The sequence below is a fragment of the Giraffa tippelskirchi genome, chromosome 8 (assembly GCF_054371585.1).
Source record: "Giraffa tippelskirchi isolate mGirTip1 chromosome 8, T2T-mGirTip1v1.2.pri, whole genome shotgun sequence".
NCBI classification, from domain to species: Eukaryota; Metazoa; Chordata; class Mammalia; order Artiodactyla; family Giraffidae; genus Giraffa; species Giraffa tippelskirchi.
The window spans coordinates 3,197,763-3,218,016 of NC_137282.1; the positions used below are offsets into that span (position 1 = coordinate 3,197,763).

General features: G+C 48.0%; 1 protein-coding gene across 3 annotated transcripts in view; it reads left to right on the forward strand.

Moving 5' to 3' along the window:
* LOC145517812 (ubiquitin-conjugating enzyme E2 E2) overlaps positions 1–4,824 on the forward strand; it is a 362,107-nt gene extending 357,283 nt beyond the window's left edge. For all 3 annotated transcript variants that reach the window (XM_081520991.1, XM_081520989.1, XM_081520990.1), the window contains one exon: positions 4,463–4,824. In XM_081520991.1, coding sequence (XP_081377117.1) covers positions 4,463–4,560 — 98 coding nt within the window. In that variant the 3' untranslated portion in view covers positions 4,561–4,824. The remainder of the gene's footprint in view (positions 1–4,462) is intronic.
* Positions 4,825–20,254: the final 15,430 nt, after the last annotated feature.

A 20,254-nucleotide genomic window follows, 5' to 3' on the forward strand; every position in this document is an offset into this window, starting at 1 on the left:
TGCAGGGCATGTTCGCTCTTCCCAGAGCAGGAGGCGGGCCGCGTCCCCTGGGTTGGTGAGCAGGGTCAGTCCGCCGAGCCAGCGGGGAGGCCTCCTCCCTTAGTCTCCACCCCCGTCGCCCCCCTTTCCTGGACGGGCTGTGAAGCCTCCCGGTGTCCGGGGTTCCTAGCAGAGGGGGGCCTTCAGACAGGGTCCCAGGGGTTCCCTGCGCCTTTCCCTTCCGGAATCGCAGGCGCGCGTGACACAGTCCCCAGAAAGGGGAGCCCCTTACAGACCCCCGTGCACTCACGTCGGCAGAACCGCGCGCGTGGCTCGGCCCCCAGCTTTCCCTGAGCCGCCCTCTGCGCCTGGCCCTGCGGGGAGGCGAGGTGAGGCCAGGAAGTAGAGGAGAAGCAAAAAGAAGGGTGGCTCCCATCACGAGGGATTTCCGTCTCAGCTTCCACGCAGGCTCCTGTTTCACTGCTTGCATTGTGCCGGCAAAAACAGCCGTGGCGGGATCTTTATACACAGGCGAGGGGATGCGGTGTAGGGATCCGGTCGCTGGGGGATACGCGTTCCCTGCTCCCACCCCCGTGCTTTTTTTCCGTTGACCACACCGTGAATCCTGTACGGGGACCCGCATACACACCACACTGCCGGTTAGGAGAATCGAGGGCTTACAATCTCCTCACTCTGTGCTGTGAGCCGAGCCAAGTGTGAACAAGCTCCTCTTTTCAGAAATTCAGACAAATAGTGAATGAAAGAGAGCAGACAATGCAGGAGACTTAAGTTTCACGTTACTTACTCATGGATGAACTTTGGGGTTTTTCTTTAGTAGAGAGGAAGACTGACGTGGTCATCTCAGAGACTGATAAAGACTTGGGAAAGCAGTAACAATCTAGAAGCCAAAATGATGGGGAAATTTTCCTTCTATTGTAGAAAGGAATTGATAGAGAAATAAGGTTGAGTAGTTTATGTTTGGAGACTGTTATTTTATCCCTGGTGTAGCTCTGTCCATGAAATATGAAACCTACAGCAAGAGTCAACCTTTCTTCAGGTCATGATTATAAATATACTGTAGAAGGAGTATCTCATTCCTCCAAATTCACTGCAGTACTCATTGGACACACATTTATTGTCTAGTTTCATTTGGTTACTTGTAGTCTTAACTGTCTTCTATTCAGCAAAATATTCTAGCATTGAACTATTTGATAACACGTGATTTTAAAATTTCATTTTATACTTTTATTCCTTCATTAATACTTTCAAGATTTGCATAAATTTACAAAGATGCACCCCCAATAATATTCTTCACAGCATTGTTTATTAAGCAAAAAAAAAAAAAGGTGGAAAGAACCCATATATCTCTATCTCTAAGCAGGAAATTGATTATTAATTCAGATTAATATTTTAAATGTTGCGGACTTCCCTGGTGGCTCAGTGGTTAAGAATCATCCTGCCAACAGAGGAGACACACAGGTTCCATCCCTGGTCTGGGAGGATCCCACATGCTGCTGAGCAGCTAAGCCTGAGCGCCACAACCCCTGAGCCTGTCCTCTAGAGCCCAGGGCCATGACTGCTGAGCCCAGTGCTAGAACCTGCGCCCGGCAACAAGAGGAGCCACCGCAGTGAGAAGCCTGCCCGCTGCAGCGGAGAGCAAGCCCCACTCCCTGCAACTGGAGAAAGTCTGCACACAGCAGTGAAGACCCAGTGAAGCCACAAATAAAAGAATTAATTAATTAATGCCTTTTAAAATTTTACAAAAATTAAATAAAAAATAAGATGATGCACAGGGAATATAATAACTTTGTATGGAGTATAATCTATAAAAATATTAAATTACTGTGTTGTACACCTGAACCTAATATAGTAATAGTGACATGTCAGTTACACTTGAATTTAAAAAAATAAAAATGATGAGGTAGGATGTAATTCCTGATACAGAAAGTTATTCACCATATAATGAGTTTTTTTAAAGGTTGCAAAAGCAGACTGACCTTTTTTTTTTTTCCCTTGTGTGTTTAGAAGTCTGGAAAGATGTAAGTCAAAGTATTAACAGTGCTTTTTTCAGTGAATTTGCAGCCAGTTTTCACTTAACTTTCTGTCTTATGTATTGTGTGAGGTGGCTTTGTAAATTATTGTTGTTTTTATATTTAGCATGTATAATTTTGCAGATGGAAAAATATTTCTCTCTTTAAAACTGAGCTTGAAAAGGTGAAGGGAAAAAAAAAGACGAGATGAAGGAATTTACTGCTATTCATTTAAGCGTACAAAAAGAAGTCTGCACAGTGTGTGGGCGTTTTCTCGGCACCCTAACGTATCTCTGAGGTGTTTTCCTCCTCGGCCCCTGCTGAAATAGTCTGAATGCTTTTCCCCACCCCTGAGCTGCCCGTTCCTCACCCTTCACCTGCCTCCCTCTCCCTTTGTGGTGGAGCAGCGGACTCTTGCTGCCCGTTAGCCCACCCTCCATGTGGGTACATTAGCATTAGAGCATTAATATCACTGCTCATTCTTCTGACTTAAGCCAGTCCTTTGCCTTGACCAGTTACGTTAGGAAGCTCAGATGGCTCTTTCATGTACGTCTCTCACGTTGAGTGTATTTAACCAAATAGCCGGCTTGACTGATGTAGACCTAAGCTCTGTACAGGGTGCCCAAGTTCTTTGCCTTCCCGAAACTGGAACTAGATGATTTGTTTCAAAGGTACAGAAATGGGACTCAGACCTCTCTTTGGCCCTTTTTAGACTCTAATAAAGTCATTACTTTAGTCTGAACTGAAAGACAGCATTTTTTAAGAAGGTATCTGGCCAATCCCAGATATTTTGTGTCTCCATTTGGTACTGCTGGTCTAAATCATCTTGAACCCTGGCTGGGCTGGTTGAGGTGATGAGTTTCACCCTTTAGGCAAGTGAAAGTCAAGAGTCACAAAGAGCCGGCGGAGAGGCAGACGTTCGTAACAAACCCGTGACTGGGTCATCTGTTAATGGTTTGTGATATGAGTGAATGTAAGAAACTGGTCTCTGGCTAGAATAATTTTAACAGGCTTAGCGCAAATCCGAGAAAACTTAAGGGAAGTTCGTGAAAGCTTAAGCAAAGTCTTGGGACTTCCCTGGCGGCCCAGTGGTTAGCACTGTGCTTCCATTGCAGGGGACGCGGGCTCAGTCCCCGGTGGGGGAGCTAACACCCCACACCTCACTAGGTGAGGCCCCAAGGAGAAAACAACCCCGTAAAAATGGTGCATTAGTACTGTTAGAACTGGAACGAAATTTTTAAAAAGCAGGGGTTTGTTGGGAGGACTTTCAGACGCTGTTACCGTCAGGCTCCACAGACCCTGAAAAGGTGGTGCTTCCGTTACACTCTGAGTGTTGAGAAGCTGTGGCAGTGAAAGTCGTCCTCGGGCTTTTGCTCAAGTTATGAGGTGGCCTTAGACCACAGGCACACTGCCATCTTCTTTACTTATTTTTTTTTTTTTTGGTATTATCAACTTTTGCTCATTTCCCCCCCCCTTTTCACTTTTGGTTCTTTCTTATCCCCTTGCTCTAATACACACAGATTCTCAACCAAAAATACAGGAACTAAACCTCAAAGGGAAATTAAAGAGTGGATGGAAACCAGTTCCTTCTGGGATCTCCAGAAACCTAAAGGACGTTTTTTTAGTTGCTCTGAGTTGTCTTCATTAGCCCTGGATCCTGTCTGGGTGGAGGAGGCTCCCGGGAGGCCTGCAGGGAGAAGGGGGGCTCCAGCTCCAGGCCTGGCGACCCCCTCCGGAGGCTGAGGCTTCCTCCGGTGGCAGCCCCAGTATGTTCAAGCTTGGGGAGGTGGTTGAGTCTGTGAGTGTCAGCTGTGAGTAACGTCCATCGCTATTTTTGTAACAGAGAACCCTATGACTTTGATAAGGGCTTCCCTGGTGACTCAGGCCTTAAAGAAGCCACCTGCCCATGCAGGAGACACAGGAGCCTCAGGTTCGATCGCTGGGTCAGGAAGATCCCCTGGAAGAGGGCATGGCAACCCACTCCAGTATTCTTGCCTGGAGAATCCCATGGACAGAGGAGCCTGGTGGGCTACCGTTCATAGGATTGCGAAGAGTGGAACACGGCTGAGCCACACACGCACACACACACACGGCTCGGTAATTCCCAAATCCAGAGGGGCGGTGTTGCCCACTCACTCACTCACTGCTGCCCAGCCCCAGCAGTAACCAGGGTGGAGACCTGGCTCCCCCGACTCGCGTCTGCTCGGGAAGGGAACGCCGCCTGAAAACCACGGGGGACGGCGGCCGGTGTCTGCCTGCTGGGGGCCGGGGAGCCTTGTCCGGACCCGTGACGAGGGGCCGGGGCGGCGGGGCCGAGATGCGGTCCGGGGCGGGCGGCCCTGCTCCGGGCAGGACGCGGCCTCCGGCCTTTCGCCCGCGCCCCGACACCCGGTGTCCCCGGCTCCGGGGGGCCGAGCGCTGGCCCGACTGACCTGCCTCTGCTTCCTTTGCAGCTGACCCGCTGGTCGGCAGCATCGCCACACAGTACATGACCAACAGGGCGGAGCACGACCGGATGGCCCGGCAGTGGACCAAGCGCTACGCCACATAGCGCCGGCCGCAGCTCAGCGCGCCCGCCGGCGCCGCCCCGCCGGGTTGGCTACCTTGGGAACCGTCTTGCCATGGAGCGTCATCCATCCCCACTCCTGTTCCTTTGCTCCCCACCCCTTCCTGTTTTATTCCCTTTTTAATTTCCATTAACTTGAAAGATCTGGTCTTTTTTTTTTTTTTTAAATCCCCCCTCTACGTGGATGGGAACTTTGGTTTTCAGTGCAAACAATGTCGGATCTGTAATAATAAGAGCTTTCTTATACAAGCATCGTATTCCTGTGTGGTTTTGTTCCTTATTGTCCATTTTCTTTTGATCCTTCTTCCTTTTCTGTGAACTTCGGGAAGACACGAATTCAGAATTCTATCTCGTTTCTACTTCCATGTAGCGCTTAGGGTTAATTTTTTTGTACTGAAGTCTTTATCGGTGGGTGCATGCTACTGGGAACCAGGTTTTGTACAAACGCTTCAATCAGAATCACTGTGCACTACTGAAGACTCTGTTTATCACTAGCCTTCTGTCCCCACACCGAAGGCGGCCGGATTGAACAAAATAATATGTATTTCGATTTACTTCAAGTGCTTGTAAATTTCTTAGGGACCTGCCACTTTTGACTGTGGATCAGTTGATGTACACTTGTATTATTAAAGCACTCAATAAATCACTGTGGCTGATAAATGCACTTCTGATAACCCGGCGTTTGCTTTGTATCCTGGTGACCGACAGGGTGCTCTGTGCAAGGAGGCTTGTCTAATTCAATTACAGGTCCAAGTGTATTTTTTCATCTCAAACCTGGGAGGTCCCTTTGCAGTTGAGGTGCTAGCTGTGGAGGTTCCCCAGCTGTCAGTAGCCTGGTGATTTTGTGGTTGTCTCAGGCCACTCTCGTTTTGCGTATTGGCTGGACGCCACTTTCACATGCACTTCTTTTCTGTTACAACCTTCTTGATGCAGCAGTTCGAATATGTGACTCCAAAATAGGCTTCTAGTGAAATTGGGGTCTGGGCTGATCGTTGAGTTAAACCACTTGTGTCTTTATTTCTCTCTTCTGTTTCCTCTTAGGATGGTTACAGTGATTGCCTTTGGTTTGGAGTTTGTTTTTCCTCCATGGTTTTAGTGGAAGAAGTAAACTCAACTCGTATCAGTCGTGGTCAGCACGTTCAGTGACAAGATATGTCTGTCTGGCTTTGACCTTCAGGCTTTTTTAAGTTTGCAGCTACAAGAGGTAGAGGAAACTTGTGTGAGGTGTGGCTTGAAAACCACACTGCCGTGCTTACTAATATTCAGGTTTCTTTGTGTTGACAAAGCCTGTTGGAAAGTCCTGCTTCAGCTAATTATAGTTACAAGCCCACCCTACGGCTCAGTCTCATTTAAGGAACCTCATTACTGCTAAACAGTAAGATTTACAACTGTAAGTTATTTACCTCTAAATATTAATATTTCTGAACTTCAATTTTAATAACTTCATCAGAAACATTTTAAATATCTGATTCAGAAGATGTACTTTCTGTGGCTTTTTAGCAGTTTGAAAGAAATCCTAAAGAAAATATGTCTAAATACTGTAACTGAGACTTTGAAATCAGTGTACTTAAGGATTTTTTTTAATAACCATTTTACCATTCATTTTATTTAAAACCATTTTTCAGCCTACAGAACACCATACAGTTCCTGTTGCAACTATTCAACTCTAGCCAACATAACCTCAGACCGTGTGTATGAATGGGCATGGCTGTGTTCCAATAAAGCTTTATTGACCAAAGCAGTTGGTAGCCAGATTTGGCCCACGAGTTGTAGCCTGTCCCTGCCTGTTACACACCACTATAGACTGTGTGAAAAGAATCATAACTGTGTGTTTAACATTTCTTTCCTTAAAATAATATAAACTTAATTAATATAATACAAGACATTTAAAAAAATTACCCAGACTGTTTTATTGCCTGCAGTCTTTCTCACAATAAGGTTTTTATGTTTACTTTAATACTTTAGATTAAAAAATTCAACCCTAAAAGCATTAAATTAATTTTCATATGAAATTTTATTAAACTGATTTTTTGTTACTTTTAACTGATTAAACCAGTCTCATGATATTAATAGTGACTTTTATAGACAGTATTTAAATTCAGTTTGCCTTTCTTCTTTTAAAGCATCAGCTGCATGGAATGTACATTTTGATGGTATCTCAGTATAGTAGTACATCTACATCTCCTATCTGGCTGTGCTTCAGATCATTTTAAAATGTGTATTTTTTAGGAGACAGAGATTACAACAATTCTAGTAGGAAATCCTATCAGTCACAAATCCATGTTTGCTATTCCATGAGGCATTTTCAGGTATTATGTCAATTTGATATGAAGAGTTTATAAAACTCCTTTCTTCAACGTTATGAACTTCAAGTACTTAATGACAAACAAATGTACCTTCCCTTCAAACTCTGAAAGCTGGACGAACTCCAGAGAGACCAAGAAACTCTTAGTTGAGCCTGTTAAGTCTAGATTTCAGATAACATGGTAATTTTACTTGAAATCTATAATCCCAGCAGGCAATACAATTTTAGTAAGTTTTCAGTACTGTTTGTAAACTAAAATTTGGGAGTAGTTTAATAGTCAGAAAGCTAAGTAGTTTTGCTAGTAATTATGGAGATAGTATTAACTTTGTACCCTAATATTGTTTAAGTTTCCAAACCAGTTATCAATAGTTGTCATATTTTGTAGCTTTGTTGAATAAAATGTTGGCAGATCCTTGACTGAGACAGGACCATTGGTCATTGAGAAAGTAGTTTTAAATGATATTTATTGATCTTAAATCATTCAGAAGGCTGTGGCCTTAATTTGTCCTAAAATTGCAAATAAATAAAGCATTGCTCATTTGTTCTTCTACAAGAATCTACAAGAATTGAAGATAACAAATGCAGTAGTCAATCTTTTCTTCTTATGATGAGAGTGTAAACCTAGAAGTTTATCCTGGAATACTGATTTGGGAATTAGGGAGAGAGGAAGTATTTATTCAGAATGTACTATATGCCACACCATATGTTACCTAATAAAACCTCAGCCCAGCTTTGTAGGGTGTAGGTGGCCATCATAATCTGAACATTTGTAACCCCCAAAATTCATGAGTTGAAATCCTAACCCCCAAGGCGATGGTATTATGAGGTGGGGTTTTTAAGAGGAGATTAGGTCAAAAGGGTGCGGCCCTTGTGTTTGGGATTAGTGCTCTTATAAAAGAGACCCCAGACAGCTCCCAAACCCCATTCCATCACGTGAGGACACAGTGTGATGCTGCAGTCTGCAACCGGGAAGAGGGCCTCCATTGGAACCCAACCCCTGTTAGCACCTGGTCTCAGACTTCCAGCCTCCAGAACTGGGAGCGGTACATTTCTGTTGCTTATAAGCCACCTAGCCTGTGGCTTCTATAGCAGCCTGAACAGAGTCAGACAGTGGCCCCGGGTCACGCACAGCTAACGAAGCACCAAATGAGATTCCCACCCAAGCTTGACAGTGGAGCCCCTCCTGCCAGCTACAAAGCCCTACACACCTTTCTCCTAATGATGGAGTCATACTGGAGAGATAAACTGGCCTCCTTCAGTCTTACAGTCTGTACAGTTTGGGGCGGTGGGGTGCCATCTTCAGGAAGTGGGAAAAGTTGAAGGAGATGTGGACCTGGTGTCAGACGAGAAATCAAAACGCACTTTTTTCAATCTTAGAGGGACTGCTTTATGAACGCCTAGCTCTGGGGAGACGTCACCTGAAACAGCCTCCAACTTCTCTGCATCTCAGCCCTGCAGTGAAAACACTGTTCACTGTTACCAGGCATGGCAGTTTTTAATGTCTCTATACTTTGTGCTTTAAAAAACGATTCGTTCGTAGAGAACAGACTAGTGGTTGCCAAGGGGGAAGGGGTTGAGGGAGGCATGGGAGGAGGTTGGGGTTAGCAGATGTAAGCTTTAAGTACAGAATGGAGGGACAAGAAGGTCCTACTGTGTGCCGCAGAGAACTACATTCAATATCCTGTGATAAACCAAAACGGAAAAGAATATTTTAAAAAGAATGTATACATGTGTAGAACTACATACGTAGAACTGAATTACTTTGCTGTACAGCAGAAATTGGGCTTTCCTGGTGGCTCAGCAGTAAAGAATCTGCTTGCAATGTGGGAGATAGCCTGCAATGCAAGAGATGCGGTTTCAGTCCTTGGATTGGGAAGATCCCCTGGAGGAGGAAATGGCAACCCACTCCAGTATTCTTGCCTGGAGAATCCCACGGACAGAGGAGTCTGGAGGACTACAGTCCATGGGGTCGCAAGAGTTGGACACAACTGAGCGACTACACCACCACCACACCACAGCAGACGTTCACACAACGGTGTAAATCAGCTGTTTTGCTTAAACTATCAATGAAGCAATAACAACAGTCCATACGTTATGCAATCTTTTTTAAAAACAGAAATATGTTTGTAATTAATACAGAGAGCAGTTGAAATCGTACAAAATGGCCCTACGAGAGGGTTCTGACCTACGCATGTAAACATGTCCCTCTGTAAGGTCGCAGGTCTGTGGCATGGGCCTCACCCCACACAGGCCCATCTGGCACCCTGTCGTTGTCCTCAGAGGACATCTGCCGCAGGCTGAGTTGTCTGCTGATCATAGCACTTCCGGCTGCATAAGATCTGGGAGTTGAGGCTGACATCCCGTGGTAGCCAGCACCTCCCACATCCAGGCTCTCCCTGGGGAGCTGCTGGTCCCCTGGGCCTGGGACATTCCATCTCCTCTTTCACATTCACATTTCACCAGGAGTGCTGACAATGAGCGTTAGGGTGACAGGCTTACCCTACTTTGGCTGGGACTTCCCCTTTAAAACAGAAAGGCCCATGTCTCAGGGACGCCCTCAGTCTGGGTCCCACAGGAGCTTTTGTGCCAGGACTGAATTTAAGCATAAAGTCTTATGTATCACACCGGGCTGGTTGCTTGCACAGAAATACTCTATTTGAAGAAGCCACGTTATACTCAATGTACAGAGATCCTGTTAGAAAAGATGTGCCCTCAATAGCTAGGACATGGAAGCAACCTAGCTATCCATCAACAGATGAGTGAATAAAGAAGCTGTGGTACATATATGTGATGGAATATTACTCAGCTATAAAAAAGGAACGCATTTGAGTCGGTTCTAATGAGATGGACGGACCTAGAGCCTATTATACAGAACGAAGTAAGTGAGAAAGAGAAAAACAAATATTGTATATTAATGCATATATATGGAATCTAGGAAGATAGTACTTATGATCCTGTTTGCAGGGCAACAAAGAAGACACAGACATAAAGAACAGACTTTGGGACACAGTGGGGGAAGAAGAGGGTGGGATGATTTGAGAGTGTAGCCTTGAAACGTGTACGGGACCAGATGCAAAGCAGACAGCCAGTGGGAACTTGCTGTACGAGGCAGGGAGCTCAAACTCGTTCTCTGCGACAGCGTCGCGGGGGGGGACGGGGTGGAAGGGAGGTTTGCGAGGGAGGGGTCATGTAGACCTGTGGCTGACACATGTTTGACGTACGCCGGAAACCAGCACAGTATTGTGAAGTAATCATCCTCCAGTTAAAGTAAAACTTTAAAGAAAGATGTGCTTTCCACGGCTTGACGCATCCCTGTATATTCCACTCTCTGTCTTTCACATCCGGCCACCCTCACTCAGTCCCTGCTCTGGAGACAAACGAGGGATTGAAGCCAGCCGCGACCTTTCCTCACGTCTTCAAACCTGGCTTCAAGTGCGTTTGCCTCCCTGTGAGGAGGCTAACTCCTAATGAGGAGTCAGAAGCATGATACGCCTTTCAGTAGGACTTTTCAGAAGGGAAATTCCTAAATTGTAAAAGATCTCTCATATAGGGGCCCACGCACGAAATTGGAGGCGATAATGTGACCTCCTATCTTCTTTCTTTTTTTCTTCCTTGAGTGGATTTTTTAAAAAAACTTTCATTGGCGTATGGTTGGTTTCAGATGTTGTGTTAGTTTCAGGCGCACAACACAGTGCATCAGTTACACAAATACACAGAACCATTCTTTCTGAGAGCCTTTTCCCATATAGGTCATTACAGAGTACTGAGTAGAGGCCCCTGTGCCGTAGGTCCTCACCAGTCATCTGCTTTATGTACAGTAATGTCTGTGTCGATCCCGACCTCCCAGTTTACCCCTCCCCCACCGCCGTCCCCGCTTGGTTACCGGAGGTTTGTTTTCTACATCTGTGACTCTATTTCTGTTTTGTAAATAAGTTCATTTGTACCATTTTTTTAGATTCCACATGTAAGCGGCATCACATGATATCTGTCTTTCTCTGACTCCACTTAGCATGATCATCTCTAGGTCCGTCCGTGCTGCTGCTGGTGGCATTATTTCATCCTTCTTTATGGCTGCCACTGAACACAGCACCCGGGGAGCCCACCCAGAGAATTCAGGCAGCTGTGGAGCCCAGCCTGCTTGCTGAAGTGGGAGTTCTCAAGCACATGGTAGCATTTCTTATCTGTAGATGTCAAAAAAAATCTTGGCCTTCTGATTAGGGGTAAAATTCTTTTAGAAATAGTAGTTGTGAAAAGCTTGAGATTCTAGAAGGCTGTGAAAATTGTGTGCCTTTGGACAGCAAAAGTGGATTTCTGTAGCGGAACATTTAGGGCTTCTGTTTCTCCTTCACAAGCTCATTTTAATTTTGTTTGATGGATAAAAAGGGTGATGCCGCATCCTTGTCATTGTCATTATCATCTCAATGGCCACCCCTCCTTCAGCACAGGGCGTGGAACACATTGTGTAAATATATGTATGTGTATGTATAATCTCACTCAGCCATTGCTATAATCTCCCAAGATGTGTATTATCCTCATCATACAGATGTGAAACTGACCAAAGATTCCAGCAGATCCAGACTCCTGTAACTGCTCAGCAGCAGAGCTGGGTCTCAAACCCAGATCCGCGCAGCTGTGACAGCCGGGCATGGGCACCCCAGGGGCACCATCTCCCAGCCCGAGGAAACGTGCTGGCCCTCATTGTGGACTTCCCAGTAAGCGAAGGAAGAAATGACCATGTTTACACAACCAGAACCCTTAAAACTTGTGTTCAATGGGCCTCAGGTAAAGCAAAATATTATATGTGGCTCCACCGGGTCCGAGAGAGCCTCAGGAGGAAAACAAGGGGAACAAAGCAGGAGGAAGTGAGGGGGACCCTCCAGTCCATCTGGAGAGCACGGAACCAGACAGCTATCTGGTCGGCCACCAGGCCAGCACCCAGCCAGACACCCAGGGAGCCACCAAACCAGCCACCTGGTCAACCACCAAACCAGCCACCCGGTCAGACACCAGGCCAGCCAGCCGGTCCCCCAGCCACAGACGTAACCAGCAGCCAGTCCCGGGGTCCCCGGGCCCCCAGCCAGCCACAAGGTCGGGCACAGACCCCACCCTGGAGCCAGCCGTCACCAGCTCCGCAGCCCTTCTTCTCTGCCTCCTGGCGACTGGTTTCTGCTGGTTTCTGCTTGTTACTTTCTTTCCTTTTTTTTTTTTTTTTCCTCCCCCCAATCCCCATGGGACGATTTCTAGTCATTTTCTAGCTGAATTCAGTAGAAAAATAATGTTTATTCACTTCGCAGCCAATTTGGCCAGAACATGTCTCTATTCCAAGAAATAACGCATCGACACGCTCACGTTCAGAATCGCAGGCGCATCCCTTACGTCCAGTGGTGTGTCAGGCTGGATGAAATTGAAACGTCACTCTCCTTTTCCTCTGCTGTGGATTCAGTCGAGTTGCCCTCATCAGGCGGCACTGACGCTCTTAGGAGAAATGCCAGGCTTCAGAGTAAAGACCTGGCCCGTCCAGCCTCCTGAAGCCACGCAGGCCCAAACCAGGACAGAGGGGAGCGGGGATGGGGGGGGTATAAGAGTGTGTGTGTGTCTCCCTCTATCACACACACACGCTCACACCATCTGGCTCCCTCTCTGCTGCCTTCCTGAACCCACTCACTCAGGCCCGACCCCAGAGCCAGCAGCATCTCCTGGCAGTGCCCCTCCCACGCCCCCAGAGCCCCCCAGGCTGTGACGCTGCTCCCAAACCTCCCTTCCCTCTCGGCTCACCCTCCCTCTCGGCTCACCCTCCCTATCAGCTCACCCTCCGAATGGGTCCGAGCCCCGATGTTTCCTGCCCTGCCGTCTCGCCTTCTCCCTCCTGAGAGGAGCTCCTCTCTCATCTCACGTGCTTCCTGACGACCTTGACGTCCATCACCCCGCGTCTCTTGCAAACACCAGCGCCGCATTTCCACCTTCCCCGCGAGGATGGGTACATGGAAATCCCATGGGCACAGCAAACTGTGTATCTTAAGTTGAACACGTGCACCATCTGCCTGTGTCCCATCCCTAAACCGTGTCCAGGTGCAGGACCCACAGAGATAAAAGACCAAGTGTGTCCCGACAGGAGCCCGTCACCTGACACCAGGTACGTTCTGTCCCCTAAACGGGGGCAGCCACGTGACTACCGCACCGCCAGTCTGCTCCAGCCGGGGCTTGGGACCCAGTGAGCTGGGGCCTGTGCAGACACATGGCCTCCCTGCCACCACGTGCCTGTCTACCTCTGGGAAGAAAAACACCCACCTTATTCCTCTCCTGCGTTCTTAACCCAGAAATAGGAAAGGGTTCAAACTGAATTATGGGCTTCCCTGGTGGCTCAGTGGTAAAGAAATCTGTCTGCCAATGCAGGAGATGCAAGAGACTCAGGTTCAATGCCTGGTCTGGGAAGATTCCATATACCACAGGAACTGAGCTCCCACACCACAACTGCTGAGCCTGAGTGCTGCAGTTACTGAAGCCCACGGGCCCTAGAGCCGGTGGGCTCCGCCACAAAGACAGGCCACTGCAATGAGAAGCCCCTCGCATCACGACTAGAGAGGAGCCCCCGCTCACCGCAACTAGAGAATGCCCGTGTGCAGCAACGGAGACCCAGGGCAGCCAAAATCAAGCAAATAAAATATGTTTACTGTTGTTTAAGAAAACTGAATTAAAAACTGCACCGGAAACTAACACAACATTGCAAATCAGCTACACTCCAATAAGACAGTTTCAATTTTTAAAAAAAAGAGGAAGAGAAAAAAAGTCTAATAGGGACAGAGCAGAAACCCTGGATCAGTGGAGACTGAGAGGTTTTCCCAAAATGATCAATTCTGGTGAAATTTGTTTCGGGTATTTCACAGGTGCTTCTGTTTAAGGCCCACCCCACCTTCCTATCTCGAGCAGGACACACGAGAAGCCGTAACAGCCACTACTTTCCAGGGAGGGGGTCAGGATATTATATGTTGGAACTGGGAAGAAAGCTTTTTACCAGCTTCCTTTAGCATGATGTGAATTTTAACCATATGCAACTGCCGTACTTTTGGAAAATAAAAGCTCCAACCCAAACAACACAAACTTCTCTGTAGCAGACACTCGGAGGGCACTTAGGTGAACTGTCTTCACCCAAAGAACACCTTGCCTTTGGATAATAATAACACAAAGGGGCGCATAAAGATGCTGGAAACACCGGTACGGCCTTGTCACCCACAAAGATGGAGACCAGATGTGGTGCAGAGCTCATTTATTTAATTTTTATTTTATATTGAAGCATAATTGATTTACAAGTTGTGTTAGTTTCAGGTGGTTTGCGGGGGAGGTATTCTGTTTTGGTTTGTGGGTTTTTTTTTTGCAAACCTCGTTTCTGACTGGCTTTAGGATGCCGAGAAGTGGTCGCTGGCTCGGGCCCTGGAGGCTCCGGGCACCAAAGGGCTAACTGAACTCAAGTGAGCGGATGGGTTCCGGCTCTGCCTCAGCACGGACTGGCCTTCACCTCTCCGCGGCCCCTTTTCCTCTTCTACAAAGTGTGGCTTGTAAGGTAGGTCCTGTGTGGACACAGGGCCGGCTCCTCCCCAGCCCCGGCGGGTACAGCTTCTGCCCCCACCGTACAGAGAGCCTGAAATGCTCACGTGGAGGCTGCCTTCCTGCTCGGATTTTGGGGTTATTTGTCCAAATGCCTGCCAGCCCCCATCCAGGTTAGACAATGTGTTTTCCACAGGGCGTTTACAGCCAGAGGGGCTAGACAGGAAAATGAGTCAGGGTAATTTACGGACAAACACTGATTTTAATAATTATGTGTTTCTGTTTACTATACTTGTATATTCTGTGTATTCTGTTTACCATTGCCATCCTCATGCTATGTGATCCTGGCTCTCCATTTATGGTATAGAGTATCATGTTCTTGAGAAAAATAAATAAATCAGAGGCAATAGCAAATAGTAGTATAGGTTCAGGTTATTCAGGAGAGCCATCACAGAGGTAGTTTTAAAAATGACTGGAGTTTGGGACTTCCCTGGCAGTCCAGCAGTTAAGACTGGGCTTCCACTGCATGGGTGTGGGTTCAATCCCTGGCTAGGGAACTAACCACATGCCAAAAACTTAAAAAAAAAAAGAAAAAAGGAAGGAAGGAAGGAAAGATGAATGAGGACTTTCCTGGTGTCCCAGGATAAGAACCTGCCCGCCAGTGCAGGAGACACGGGTCCAGTCCCCGGTCCAGGAAGGCCCCACACGCCAGGGAGCAGCTGAGCCCAGCGTCCAGAGCCTGTGCTCAGCGACGGCAACAGCAAAAACAGCCGCAGGAGTAAGAAGCTTGGGCATCGCACAGAAGGGCAGCTGCACCGTCCACAGCCAGAGGAAGCCTGCTGGCAGCAAAGAGGACCCAGCGCAGCCAAAATCAATAAATAAAATAAATTTTAAAAAGAGAGAAGCAATGACTGCAGTTAGAGGAACACGATGCACTGAATCATGTCCTCCCAAAATTCAGGTGTGCAAGTTCTAAACCCGGCGGGACCTCATTTGGGAATGAGGTTCTTGCGGATGCGCTTTGTGAGGTCGTGTGGGGTCCCCGCAGGGTGACTGGCCGCCCCTCAGGAGGCCCTGCAGGCTCAGACCCGCCTGGGAGCGGGGAGCCGGGAGGCGAGGGCGCCTGGGAACAAGCAGGAGGGCACGGGTCAGAATAACAGGGTGCAGGCCACGTCTCAGGGCGTCTCCCTGACGGGGCAGGGGGACTGAGGTCAGAATAACGGGGTGCAGGGCTGCTCTCGGGGTGTCCCCATGGCCCCAGCGCAGGCCTGCGTCCAGGCCCCGATGATGCGGGCCGAGAGGTCTGAGCAGGTGACGCTCAGCGCCGGACGAAGCTCGCTCAGAGCCCCCTGCCTGGTGGCTGGTGTGGGACGCCTGAACTGGGTGCTCTAGAATCTTCTCTTGTATATTTTTCTTTTTAGATTCCACATGTAAGTGACAGTATTATATGATATTTCTCTTTCTCCTTCTCATTCGCTTTACTTAGTATGATAGTTTCTTACAAATGAACTTATTCACAAAACAGAAATAGACCTACAGACATAGAAAACAAACTCATGGCTACCGAAGAGGGAAGTGGGGGAGAAATAAATTGGGAGATTGGGATTAACAGACACACCCACTGTGTATGCCTGTGGCCGATTCATGCTGATGTATAGCAAAAACCATCACAATATTGTAAAGTAATTATCCTCCAATTAAAATTAATAAATTAATTTTTAAAAAATAAAATAGACAAACAGCAAGGTCCTACTGTATAGCACAGGAAATTCTACTCAATATTATATAATAACTTATAATGAAGTAATGTATATACCTACATATATATTCCTTTTTGGATTCTTTTCCATTAAATTTTTAAAAAAATAACAGCGTATATAATCAGATCTTTATACTTTTGCAAAAATTTTTAGTTTTAAAGAGAATCTTTTATACATGTTATTTTGTTGTCAAAATGTAATAAAATAATATGAATATTATTACTGCACACAAATTCTTAAAAACGATGAATGCTTAATTACAAGGATCTTGGTAATGTATCTGGTCTCCACAATTGTAACTTGATTGTTGATCATCAAATGAAATGAATAAACTCCTAAAAATAAAGATGACACTGTTGTTTAAAAAAGAAAAGAGTTTTCTCTTGCCTCCACTCACTCTGCTAGCAGTCATTGCCCGCTAGAGGATCAGGGAAGGCTTCCTGGTCCTTGAGACACGGAAGAAGTGGAAACGAGTCTATTCCTTGGAGAAAGACAACTGTGAACAAAGACGCTGAGTGAGGCCAGCCAGAGCCAGCACCCCCAAACTTCCAGGTTCGCATGGAAGAGAGCCAGCAGGAGGGATCTGTCCACAGCAGACTGAGGAGCGGCTGGACTGCAGGCAGCAGGACCCACTGGAAACTGCCGGAGATGGCAGGGCCTGAGCTCAGCGGTGCCGAGATGCAAGGGACCACAGGGGCCCAGGAGAGCCTCTGGGGATGACGGCGTGGCCTGGAGGTAAGGTCTCAGGACAGCGTGCAGTGATGGGGACCTACACGATGGACCTTAAAGTGTTCAGGGAAGCAGAGGAACGTGACACTCGCCCATCCGTGACTGAGAGCTTTGCAGGCATTAGTCCATCCAACGTTCACAAGCCCTTATGGGCTGAGGACGGTTTTTATCCCTGGTTTATAAGTGAGAAAAATGAGGCTAAGAAAGGTTCATGAACTCACCCAGCATCCTACTGCTGGGAGTTGACGAACTGGAATTCAACCCAGGCCTTCCAACCCCAAAGCCCATAAAACTTATTCAAAGACATATTTAATAACAATTTAATGTAAGAGACTCTTGAATTCTTTTTTTTCACACTTATTTCAAACTTTCTAAACATGCCATAAAAATCCACAGATCTTGGATGTAGATTTTGATGAATTTTGACAGTTGCGTCCATCTGTGTAACCACTGCCAAAACAAGATGTAAAACATTTCATTCGTCCCTGAACATTCCTTTCTTCCTCTTTCCTGTCAATTCCCCTCCCGACCCCCGGGGACACATTCTGATTTCTATCTCTGCGGTTTGCCTGCTGTCAAGTCCATATGAACCAAGTGCCTAATCTGCTGTGTCTGGCTTCTGTCACTCAGCACGTTTGGGGGGATTCATCTGTGTTATTGCGAGTATCAGTAATTCAAAGCACTGTTTACCTCTGAGCGCCTGATCAGCAGGTAAGTACTGTGTTGGTAAGACTTTTGAGCGTATCCGTGGGCTGTCCCTCTTGGCTTTCTCAGAAGCTGACCTGCATCCTAGTCCACGTGCCTGAGAGGAAGTTAGCGTCACCTGCAGAAGGAAACCCAGGAGAAAGCCCAGGGTACCTGCTTTCCCTCGGGCATGGCTGTTGGATTAACTTGGCCACACCGTGGCTCTCAGACCACACTGTGGACAACAGCTTCTTGGTGGTGGTGGTGTTGTTTCTAATGAAACAACCTTTTATCCAAAGGCACACTGAGTAAACAGGCTGAGATCTGTGATATTCTGACCTCCAAGCAGACAAAAACACATCAGCAACTTGGTCCGCACGGCAGCGTCTTGTCCGAGATGACCGTAAGGCGCAGATTTGAAGTGCTCACCTGCACGGGCCCAGCTGGCCAAGAAGATGCAGAACCGCACCTCCTCTGACCCTCAGCTTCTCGTTACAGCTGCCTGGTCCCCAAGAACCCGAGAGCTCAGGCTTTATTTCTCCCTGACGATGGTTGTCTGTGTATTCCTCGAGGTGCAGCTTGAGAGCAAAGTAACTGTGAGCTCAGAGTTGGAAACTTGGTGATAAAGGCATGAAGAGAGAAGGATGAACTTGCAAAGAACGATCTTCCCCCAGTCCTCTTCCCTAGACCCCTCTTACTCCTTTGGTGAGTTCTAAACAGACCTTCATTACTTTGCATTCTATGTACAGACTAGATTTAAGTAGCTTCGTGTGTCATTACTTGTACGTGTGTGTGCACGTAGTTGCTCAGTCGTGTCTGACTCTTTGCGACCCCATGGACTGTAGCCCACCAGGCTCCTCAGTCCACAGGATTTCCCAGGCAAGAATCCTGGAGTGGGTTGCCGTTCCCCGCTCCAGGGGAATCTTCCTGACCCAGGGATTGAACCCAGGTCTCCTGCATTGCAGGCACCTTCTTTACTGTCTGAGCTGCCGGGGAAGCCCTTACTTGTGTGTACTTACTTTAATTGTTCAGTTGACAGTTTTCTACCTGTGGAAACAGTTGACGTATCTTGGATACATCATAATTTTTTTCCCACTAAAATTGGTAAGAAAAAAATTTTTTCTTGAATGACTTTGCCCTCAGTAGCAGATTTTCAGGAAAGGATTCTTCGGTTCAGCAGGAACCTGTGGCTTTAGATTTCAAAACAAGGATCTGCAGTGTGACAATGACTTTGAATTGTCTATCCCATTAAGCTCCTGCGGTCTGTCCATGAGCAGGGACTTTTGTAAAAGCAATGTAGGCAGAAAGCACCAGTGAAGAACAGCCGCTCCTTCCCCTCCCAGAGGCAGGAAGGCAGGGAGGGGAGGAGAGAGACATAAGATGTGCAGAAGCCTCAGTGTCCCCTCCAGGCCAGGGCTCCCCACGTGGAGGGGCCACGGCCACTGACCAGAGTTCTTGGCCTCCTTAGTCAATAGAAAAAAAAAATTTTCTTCTTTTGTTTCATTGGGCTTTTTTCCCCATTGGGAGTCAGTCAATAGAAATTGATCAAGGCCGAACTCGGAATTCAGGCAAGGCTTTATCAGGGCCCCTGATCAGTAGGAGGGAGGGAGAGCAAGCAACAGGTGCCCTTGTTGATGCACTCCTGGGGGACCGGGAGGGGAGCTGGGTCCTGGTGTGGGTGAGGGGAGGGGTGTCCCGGGCTCAGGCTGGAGGATCTTAGGGTCTGCCCGCCCCTTTGGGGGTGCTGAGTGCAGGGGGCATGCGCAGTCCCCTGCTTTTGCTCCTGGCTCTTCAGAAGCAGCTGTTGGGTTTTTGGTCTTTTCAGGCCTTATTGTCCATAATTTGCCCCAACTGTACATGCACACGGAGAAGGCAATGGCACCCCACTCCAGTACTCTTGCCTGGAAAATCCCATGGACGGAGGAGCCTGGTAGGCTACAGTCCGTGGGGTCGCTAAGAGTCGGACACGATTGAGCGACTTCACTTTCACTTTTCCCTTTCATGCACTGGAGAAGGAAATGGCAACCCACTCCAGTATTCTTGCCTGGAGAATCCCAGGGACGGCGGAGCCTGGTGGGCTGCCGTCTATGGGGTCGCACAGAGTCGGACACGACTGAAGTGACTTAGCAGCAGTACATGCACACGGTTATCTTTAGTCCTTTGTCGTTTCTTTGTATCTGTCGCTGGAGGAGAGGTATGTCCAGGTACAAGGACTACAGCCAGGGGCACCAGGCCCCAGCCTGTCTCAGAACTGGGCATCGGCTCCTCGGGAGAAACCCAGGCCAGGCCCGCAGGAGGGAGGCCCTGGCGGTCAGCCCCCCGAGGCGTCCACAGACGCCGCGCCCAGTGCCTGGGGCTCAGGGCCCGTCTCACAGGACCAGAGGGGCCACCCCAGGCATGGGGTCCTCGGTCACAGCAGCCCAGACCTCAGGGGACATTTCCCCAGAACCTCACCCTGAGGACCGCACCCGCAGGGCAGGCCCCCGACATGCTCAGCGGGCACTCACCACGCGGGCACCTCGCTGGCCCTTCCTCAGCCCCTCACCCACTATCGGGGGCTTCCCAGGTGGCTGCAGCGGTAGAGAACCTGCCTGCCAATGCAGGAGATGGAAGAGACGCAGGTTCGATCCCTGGGTTGGGAGGTTCTCCTGGAGAAGGG